The 10753-nt window shown below is 39.2% G+C and overlaps 1 protein-coding gene across 2 annotated transcripts in view; it reads left to right on the forward strand.

The window, feature by feature from the left end:
- Positions 1–7029: 7029 nt before the first annotated feature.
- Positions 7030–10753, forward strand: part of ASXL3 (ASXL transcriptional regulator 3) — a 174004-nt gene continuing 170280 nt past the window's right edge. The window contains exon 1 of one of the 2 annotated variants that reach the window (XM_054671753.2): positions 7030–7693. In XM_054671753.2, coding sequence (XP_054527728.1) covers positions 7640–7693 — 54 coding nt within the window. In that variant the 5' untranslated portion in view covers positions 7030–7639. The remainder of the gene's footprint in view (positions 7694–10753) is intronic. The other variant, XM_054671750.2, reaches the window with a different exon arrangement.

The raw sequence follows: 10753 nt of genomic DNA on the forward strand, positions 1-10753 counted from the left end.
ATTTCAAGATCACTGTAAAGCTACTGAAATCAAAGCAGTTTGTTATTGGTATAAGTGTAACCGTACAGGTTAATACGATAAAATATAAAGGCCAGAAATAGGCTCATACATATATGGTCAATTAACATTTGATCACAGTGCCAAGTCAATTCAATTAGTAAGAGTCATAATGATAAACTGTATAGAAACATCTGGATAGCCATATGAAAAACATTAGATCCCTGTCTCATTCTATACACAAAAATTAATTATAGTTAGATCATAGATGTGAATGTAAAACCTAGACCATAAAGCTCCTAGAATAAAAGAAAGGAGAATGGCTTCTTAAATTTGGAGTAGGCAAAGATTTCTCAGGTAACACTCAAAAACCCTAACCATAAAAGAAAAATATATATATATATATATATGACTTCATCAAATACACCTGACACCATTACAAAAATAAATAGATGGAGCTATCAATAGGGGAAATTACTATTAACAGGCCAAACTTATCTATGGTGATAGAAGTCTGAGAGTGGTTGTTTCTGAAGGCATGAGGAGTGACTGGAAATGGCATAAGGAAATATTTTGGGGTGATGAAAATGCTCTGTATCCTGTTTTGGATGATAGTTACTAGGGAATACACAATTATTAAAGTCATCAGACCAAATATTTGAGACCTATGCCTTTTATTTTATGTTAATTATACTTCCAGTAAAAAACAAAAGAATAGAAAATTTTCCAAACTTTAGAAATTTTATTAAAGTGAAACACTCCTTGACTACATAGAGAACTTAGCAATAAGCCCACAAACAGAAAGGGGAGATTAGTTTTATAAAATAGAAATTAACTAAATGATTATAGGTTAGGTAGAAAAGTGATCTAGACAATCTACTATGGAGTTAATCACCTCTTGGCCTAAAAAAGGGGAGGGTCTCCAGAGAAAAGAATTTTCTGCTAAAAAATGCGCATTGATTAAAATTCCTACCAGCAACTCAATCCAGATATTGTTAAAATGCATGATTCATTATTTTGACATCTAAATGTCATAACTATCTTTGATCCTTTTCCTTGGGGATACCTTGCCTAAATGTGATAAGAGTGGTAGAAAGTCACGGAGAGTGGGTGAGCAAGAATCTCTTTTTCTGGATCTCTCTATTCCCACACAGAAGATAAATAGGCTTACCTCTGTTCTCACCCCCAGCCTCACTGGGGCTATGAAAATGCTGAACAGATTTCTGCCACTGCAGAGTCATTGTTCTCTTTTTTCTTAAATATAGTCCTACTGCTTTACTCATTAATAGGTGGGCCTCAGTGGGGTTGGCAATTCCTGTGCTCCCCCCTGCCTTTCTTTCTTTCCCCACATAAGCCAATGGACAATTGGATGACATTTCCTTGGCCACAATGGGCTCCTAAGAGATCTTCCAGTTATTCCTGCTATTTAACTAATCAGTCATGTCACCCCATGGTTACTGGAAGTGTGTTGGCTAAAATGATCAGCCGTGTCCCCTGCAATAAAACTCAATGGGAAAGCAATAAGAATTCTTCAGTTACAAAAGGAGCCCTATCTCCCCATCCCTTCAATCCATCCTTTTAAAACTTGTAGAATAGCTTTATATCTTCCTTTGAGCTTTTAGTGCTATGCATAGAAAGGAGAGGACGTTCCAATATCAGGTTACTATCTAAGGGGTATACTTCATATGTTTCACTGTACAACTTATAATAGCAGTTAGGTACAAAATTACTGGAATAAATTACTTGTTAATGATCCCTCTGGAGTTCTTTTTTTGGGGTTTCCATCACAAAATTTACTCTTTTGGTAAACATGAAAACAGAGGGAAACATCGTATCAGTAAATGACCAGGATTCCATTATGTCTGAGACAGTAACTGTAATCAGAATTCTAGTCTTCTTTGTGAACTAAGAAATTCTTTCTACATAAAGATGAATTTAGCAGCATGTAATTTTCCTTCTTATCCACTAAATGTGGGATTGAATTAGAGTTTACCTAGAGAAATCTAATTTGTAGTTTTGAAAATAAGCAAAAAGCTGTTAGACTGCAATGTTGAAATTCTGATCACATTATATATGCATAAGAAGATAGTATCACGCAACGCTTTATTTACATTTGCTAAGTGTTTTTTTTTTTTTTTTTCATCTTGTATAAACTAATGAGTGGTGCTGTTAGGGAATATGTGTATCCCTCTTTGTGTAATGGATTAAGTGTGAGTCCTGTTAAACGCTGGGCCATAAATCAGACTGTGTTCTCTATGGCTAATTAAGGGTTTAAAGGGGAAAAAGGTAAATTCTTGAATGAAGGGTTCTACTCAGAAGGAGAGTTTGTTATTGCACAAAGAAAGGAGAAAGATAAAGCAGAAAAGAGAGCAACTTAAGAAAGTGAAAAAGAAAACTATGGAAATATTTTTAGTTACTTTATTCTATTTTTCCTCAGATTCAAGAACACTTTAGCTGCTAAGGGTCTCGATATATGATGAAAAATTTTATGTTTCAACTAGTGCACTGAAATGTACAAACAATACAAATTGGCCAGAGATTTAAAAATGAGTCTCAGAATAGCTCTAATTTATCTTTATAATGATATGCTTTGACAATATAAATAAAATCACCTAAAGAAAATTTTTGAAGAAAATGAAAATTTAATTGTCTTTATAGCTACACATATCTTCATAATTAAAATATGCTGAAATCTTAAAGTATTAAACTGTTATAGATTGCAAGTAAAAACAAAATGATCACAGTTATACTACTCATGTCGTAGTGGAAGAATCGTCCCAAGTTTAGATAATCTTACTTTCCGATAATATTTTTAAGGCTTCTATACGTTCCTGAAGTGAAGCTAATTTGTTTATATTCATGGGATAAACTGACTTTAAATAGATATAATGAGGGACTCAAAAAGTTAAGGATATGTAGGAGTAGAATAAAAGAGACAAGGCCAGGCCGGGCGCGGTGGCTCACGCCTGTAATCCCAGCACTTTGGGAGGCTGAGGCAGGCGGATCACGAGGTCAGGAGATCAAGACCATCCTGGCTAACACAGTGAAACCCTGTCTCTACTAAAAATACAAAAAATTAGCCGGGCATGGTGGCGGGGACCTGTAGTCCCAGCTACTTGGGAGGCTGAGGCGAGAGAATGGCGTGAACCCGGACCCGAAGCTTGCAATGAGCCGAGATCGCGCCACTGCCTCCAACCAGGGCAACAGAGTGAGCCTCCCTCTCAAAAAAAAAATAAAAATAAAAAAATAAAAAGACAAGGTCAAAATTCATTTGCCCTTAGGAGCATCACTCAGTAATACTTGACTACACATAATGAATAATAGTGACACTTGGCTGTATTTTACTTCACTTTATATCTCCTAAACTGTTCAGTGGACTATAAATAGGACAGGAAAAAAATGATACTAAGAGTAAAATGATAAAACTATAACTTGATTTGTTGGACGTTTATTGTATTAAAAACAAAAGGGATCATTTTCCTTTATTTCCAATGGTTTATTTTTTATTCAGTAAATATTTATTGCACCTTAGAGTATGACAGGGAATTTGCTTACTGCTTGAAATTTAGTGAATTGAGCAGTGCACAAAGGAGACAAGGGGATCACCTTCATGGATTTTCCAGACCAGTCAGATTCTAAATGATCATTAACAAAAGATGTTTAGAAAAACTAAAATTATTAAATGTTATTATTTGAAAATTCAGAGATTCTAAGCTTATGCATAGTAAACAAACTTACTTCAAAAATAAAACCCATGGGGCATGGCCATCAGACCAACAAAGACCTCTTCCATCTCCCCTGCAACCCTGGCTTCCATTCTCTCCCCTCATCTTTTATTACTCCTTCCCCACTCCACCTCCTGTTCTGTGTTGTGCCTGCTGGTGGGATTTTGTTGGAGAGGAATGGAAGATGTTTTTATTTAATCCAGACTTCCTCACACAACATTCAACAGGCACGTGGATGGTAGCCATGCACACAAGGAGTCTGAATCCGAAGGAATCCCAGCCCCCTATCCCTGCCTGAAACACCTAAAGTTTCCCATATTTGGTGAACTCTTTGACCAGGATCCATGGCAAAAGCTTGTATCTCCTGAGGGACCACAGATATGAACAAACAACTTCTGTCCTCAAATCCTTAGGTGTCTCTTCTCTTGCTCTTGGAGCCTCACATTAACTTAGCCCATTTTCCAGTAAACCTCCATTTTGTACGGTAAACCATTTTCCAACACCTCTATTTTGTCATACGTAAATGAATATTTCTTACTCTTTGGATTATATACCTATTTCTATTGATTGTTAAGCATGTTGCAATAAATATTACAGGAAATGAAAAAAATCTGCTGGAATTCTTGAGATATGCACAAATGTTTAAGTTGTTGAATTCAGAACTATTGGTAGGAATGGAAATGAAGAAAGCAGTGGAATGCAGAGAAGGTGCTGTTACATGCCAGTTGAACTCTGGAGGGATCTCCATTACTGTATAATTGGGATGGGGATTCAGAAAAGGGAGGATTTATAGGCAATTCTAACTGGAGCCTGTTCTCTGAGTTACTCCTTTCTACTCATTTAAAAAAAGAGTTCTTGAAATATATGTGATCTGATATGAATTTAATTGAATGTAAGCAGTGCTTGGTAGATGTCACCTATCTAATTTAATATTTTCCTAGTTTTCAATTGTCCTGACTGACCTTTATTGCATTTGTGTTTGAAAAAACTTTTCTCCATTCCTACAAGTGTGAATATTCAAATCCTACCCATTCCTCAAATCCCACCTGAAAACTTCTCTTTACTAAAGCTTTATTTAATCTCCCCAGCAGAGTTATTTCTCCCATTAATTTTCACAGAAATTTACTTGTACATTTCTTATAATGTATTTCACTTTATGTTGAAAAGCTATTCATATAATTTACCAAATTATAAAACATCTGTAATTGATTAATCTATTTCCTGCCCCCTGACACAAAGTAAATGTAGAAGAAAGAAGTCTAACAATGGTCTCTTGGAAATGGTGCTCTGTAAAATATGTTAATTTGACATAGACTATTCACCAAGTCTTTAAACCAGACTTACCTGCTATGGACTATTTATATTCAAGTACCCAAAAGGTGAGGTGCTCTGTAAAATATGTTAATTTGACATAGACTATTCACCAAGTCTTTAAACCAGACTTACCTGCTATGGACTATTTATATTCAAGTACCCAAAAGGTGAGGTGCTCTGTAAAATATGTTAATTTGACATAGACTATTCACCAAGTCTTTAACCAGACTTACCTGCTATGGACTATTTATATTCAAGTACCCAAAAGGCGAGGTAGAATCTAAGAGTGAGTTCATAAGATTGGTTATTTATACTTAGCTCTCTGTCAGAGAATGAATGCATAAACAATAGCTTTTTTTTTAAACCATCAATTTACATCTGCTTAAGTAGGACAATATATTTTCTCTTAATAACCAGAAATTGGCCTTCCTGTGAAATAACTGAATACGTATGTTTTCCTTTAGCTGGCTCCAAAACTCCTTATTAAGCACTATTTCACAGAAAATAACAAATTATATGTTATGTCTGATTGCTTAAAATAGGTATTTCTGAGTAGAAGAAAAAACACTAGAATGAAAATACTTTGAAAATATATCAATTACTTTAGCCATAAAGAGAATTCTGGAAAATAAAAGCAGATGTGAACGTGATTCAAATTTAATATATTTGAAATGTAAAGTAAAAATATAATACACCTGGATAGAATTATGCAAATTGCATGGATAAAATTTTCCCCTAGGGATAACTTCAGCGTGTTCTCTAAATCCATTTTAAAAAAAGAAAAAGTGCAGATAATCTTTTGATATTTTCTAAAACTGATGCATAGTCTTTTCTCAGTCTAATGAATTAATAAAACAAATATTCTAAAAGAATTATCATATGCAGCTCTTTATGATTATGAACTGTCTCTGCTTAATTTTTGGTAATCAAACATTTTTATTACTCCAATCATTTGACAGTGCTCTCAAAGGAATCACCTTACTATAATTGTTCTCATTCTGAGACATAAATCTCTTCATTAGATGTAAGTGTTCATTTTTTAGACAAGACTATTTTTAAACAGGCAGTATAGAATTGAATAAACAACATGAGATTAGGGTCAAAAGACTTGAATTATTAAAAATGATTTAGCAAGATATCTTGGATACATTGTCATGTTTTTGAGTTTCATTTCCTCATTTGTACAGTAGAGGGGAAATATATGTTTAACTGAGCTGTTTTGGGGATCAAACGAGATAATATGTATGAAAAAACACAAAGTACTATTTATATACCATTAATATCCTCTTCAGGAAATAATTTCAGAAAAATAATCCAGTAGAAGTGACCTTTTTGTTTTCAGATACTCAAGACAAATACACATAATTACTGTGTGGGTCACAGCGTCATTTTTTTCTTTGCTTAAATAACTCTACTGACCCAAACAATTCACTACAGATGTATGAAGTTGGAAAGATTACCATAAACTTTTAAGTCTTAACATATTTTTTGGTAGTTCGCTAATAAGGATAACAATCCAACACTTCATGTATCCCAGACCTGAAAATTATAATTTAAAAAATACACAAGCGTTAGCTTTTCAGTTTTTTCCATGTGCATCATGTTTTACTCTACAGAATGTTGACTACACGCTGTTTAAATATAATTAGCCCTACGGTATGGCATCGCGTGGATCCACGGTCACGGCTCTTTGGTCCTGCATTGTTTGAGATGCTGTAGGTGGTTCAACATTGTGTTAAGTTGCACGTACATTATTAGTTCTGTATCCGAAGACACTGGCTCTGTACCCTTTCAACAAGGCTCTGGGAGTTCCCCCAGCCAAGCAGAGACAGGGTTAAGGCAGTCCAAAAGAGGAGAGTAGTGCGGTGTGTGTGTGAGTGAGTGTGCACGCGTGAGCGCACAGGACAGAGGCGTCGAGCTGCGGGGCGGACTCCTACACAAGTTCCAAAGGCCACCGTGTCCGCGGCTTTCGGCCTGAGCGGGACAGCGGGAAGCGGGTGGAACGGCCTGCACGGAGTGGGCAGCGCCCCAGGAATTTGGGGGCTGAGTTGGAGGGAGAGGGGTCTCGCGAGGGTTTCAGGGCGTGGCTGGAGTAGGGGGCGCGCGGCGAGTGTGCACGGGTGTGCGCGCGCGAGAGGGCGAGTGTGAGCGCGGCGAGTGTGAGCGCGGTGAGTGTGCGGCCGCGTCGCCATTCCCCGTGACGTCAGAGTGTATTGTTGTGAGCGGGGCCGAGCGGAGCATCCCCGGAGCTGTCACCGCGGCGGCCGCGGCGGTGGCACAGCGCGAGTCCCGCACGAGCGAGCCCGGCCGGCGCCGCCCCCGCCCCTAGCCCGGGCCCCGCTGCTGCCGCCGCCCCCGCCCCCGGCCCGCCCGCCGCGCGCCGCCGCCGCCGCCGCCGTCGCGCGCCCCCACCCACTCCACCCCACCCCCTCGCTCCATCCCTCCCACCCGCCACCGCCGCCGCCGCCGCCGCCGCCCGCGCGCCTCCCCCCGCGGAGAGAGTGCGGGTCACCGGGTCACTGGGTCATTGTCTCCGCGCCCGAACCCCGAGCACCCCGTGGAATCCCCCACGTCATCATCAGAACCATCAATGAGATGCAAACATGAAAGACAAGAGGAAGAAGAAGGACCGCACCTGGGCCGAGGCTGCCCGCCTGGTACGTACCGCCCCCCACACGCCGCCCGCGCCTCCCGCCGGCCCCGCCGCTCGCCCCGCGCCGGTCCGCGGCGGCGGAGACGGCCACTTCCAGCCCGAGCCGCCGCCCGCTCGCCGGGCTCCTGCTCTTTGTTATTCTGCGGGAGTGGGCTCGCCCGGGGGCCCCTGTGTGTGTGCGTGCGCGCGCGGAGGGGCGCAGCGATTATCTCCGGGAGCCCCGCGTCCGGGACCGCCCGGGACACTTCTCCCCGTACTTCGCTCTCGGTGCTCTGCTGTGCCTTCTCCACGGGTGAATTTCCGAGCGCTCGGCGCGGCTCGACTTCCCTCTCTGCCGCTCCGGAGACCTTTGTGTGGCAATTACCACTCCCTCCCGGCCCCTCCACCCCCCGGAATTTCATCAATAACTCTGTGCACAGTCTGTGTGTATGTTCGGCGTTTGTGAGTTCAAACATTTTACACGTGCATGCATGGTGTGTGTCCGACACGGACTTGTGGGGCGTGTGCATGTGGGCTAGGTGGTTGCGTGTCTGTGTGCCGTGTCGTGTGCATTATGTGTGCACACTGATACGTGCATGTTTTGTGTGGCTCCAGTTCGTTTGTGTTTGTAGGTATTGTGCTCTGCTCGATGTTTGTGTGTACATTCTGTGCACGTGTGTGCAATTTGTGAGTGTGTTTCGGGGTGTGTGTGTGTTCGGTGAAGTTGGGTCAGTGTCATTTGTAGTGGGAGGTTATTAAGAGTGTACAGCTAGGTGTATTTTACTGCTGGCTTCCTGGGCGGTGTTACTTGGCTGCTTTTCCTTTTCTTTAACCTTTCGGAGCTTACGTTTTAATCATCGAAAGAATGTCTCTATAGAAATGCCGGTTGGCAGAGGGGCGTCGGCGTCTTTGGTTTGATGCATGTATATGTGTGGGTTTTTCTTTTCTTTCTTTCTTTTTTCTTCCCATCTTCTTTTAAAGGACAGCTGTAAAAGGATTTTTCAAAAGGATATTTCTGTACAGTGTGTCTCGGGAATGCCAGGCATTACATTTGAAGCTAAGCCTTTCAGGGTTTTGGCTGCATAAATTAAACATTTATTCGCCAACTTACTATCTGTTATAAATTGGCCAAAAGAAAGCAGACTGCATGCAGCGGGGGTTTTGGGAAGGGGGAGCAGGACGTGTTATTGGGTTGACTTTGTAAAGATTGTTTTACTGTAACTGTAGTCATTTTGAAAAGCATTTGAGTAACTACATTATGCTCAAGGAGAACATTTGTCAAAAGTAATTATCTGAGTTTGGTTGAAGGGCCTTGCTCTGGTATGTATCTGGATTCTAGCAAAGGGTTTTAGATAATTGGCCCTATTGCCCAGCGAAGAAGTGACAAAGTCCTTTTTAATTGCAATCTAGTTATTGGTAGCTGGAGTGCCCAGGTCCCTTTACTTGATCTCTTAATTTTGTAGTGTTGTATGTTATTTCTCCACTTATCTGTGATTGCGTTAATCGCTAAATCTCTCACTCTGTGGATGAATGGGCAGGTGATAGTGATTCTTTAATGAACTGCATCTGGAAGAGGAAACTTAAGTTGTGGGGAATATGTGAGAAGTAAGCAGTAAGTGTTAAAGTAGATGCCAGATTGATGTTATCACTGAGTTTTTGCTGGAGCATAGTACATTACTTATTGTTTGCTCGGCCATTAATTCAGAATTGTGTGGGGATGTGCAAGGCTTCTGAAAATGCATTATTCAGGTTCCGTGGAGTGGCAATCAAGTACTATTAGAGAGCTTTAGTGTATATTTTAAGCAAGTGAACAATGAGTTGATTTATAAATATTTAAAAATAATGAGTCATGAATTAGCCATATCTGCCTGCAGAGAATTATTTAATAAATAACATTACTGTGATGGAATTTAAAGCTAGCCATTTGTATTCAATCAGTATATGTTACTATTCTTGAAGGTACTGTGTTTTATTTGATCTAATAATGATATATCTGTATTGATATAATTTGAAAGAGATTTCTAAGTCACAGGTTTTTGTTAAAAGTTGGATTTTCCTCTCGAAAAGTTCGTTGATGGGAAAAGACACACTAGGAGTCATCAACACAAAAGAACGATAGACCAGATGTCTCTATTTTAACCAGACATATTGAACTAGTAGTTATGGTAATTTTTCAATTTGGTTTAAGTTATTTTTCCCCTGGTAGTTGTATAAATGTGTATGTATTCAAAATGTGACAGTTAAAATCAAATACTGAATAAAATTGCAAGGAATCGTACTGGAAATGTAATTTTCAGAAATTTATGATTCGTATAAGTGACTTATCTAATTCTTATTTTGTGAAGAAAGGAGAAATTGATCCATTTGGTTAATGGTGATAACTGGTCACCATTAACCAAATTAATATTTGGTTAATTTTCATATTTTCTTTATGATTACGTGAATGCATATGGACTTGAATTCTCTTCTAAACTTGCATGATGAAATATTTTTACTTTTATAATTGATAGTATTTCTTAACACTCAATTAAAAAAAAATTTTAAGCATTTCTGTGATATAGATACTATCATTTCATATTTCACAATGCTTCTGATGATTTTGCTGTTGTTCTTAGGGACTTTAGCCTTTTCTTCATCAAATATTAAATGAGGTGCCTGATTTTAAAAGTAAAGATTCAGGATGGATAGAAAATATATAACTCAATATGTGGTTTTTGCAATAAATGAACTAAAGAGAGAGTACTCAAATTAACATTAAGAATGATCTTCCAATTCATGCAGAATATGTTATATATATCTTTCTTGCTGGAGTGAGTGTGTGTGTGTGTTTGTGTGTGTGTGTGTGATTTTCTTGAAAGATAGGACATCAGGGGAGAGGAAATGCAAAATAGATATTTTGAACCATGACCAAAAGCTTATGTATAAATGTGGCTTTGCCTTCACTTAAAGAAAAATATATGTGGAAGAAGAATCTTTCTAGTGTAACTAAGACTTTACAGTTCACAACAGAATTTCTATTTTCTTTCTTTGTGAGAAAAAGTATATGGTCTCCAAATTTGTAAACTCTGGAGTGGCAACTTTAGGG

This window comes from Pan troglodytes, chromosome 17 (assembly GCF_028858775.2).
Source record: "Pan troglodytes isolate AG18354 chromosome 17, NHGRI_mPanTro3-v2.0_pri, whole genome shotgun sequence".
Lineage (NCBI taxonomy): Eukaryota > Metazoa > Chordata > Mammalia > Primates > Hominidae > Pan > Pan troglodytes.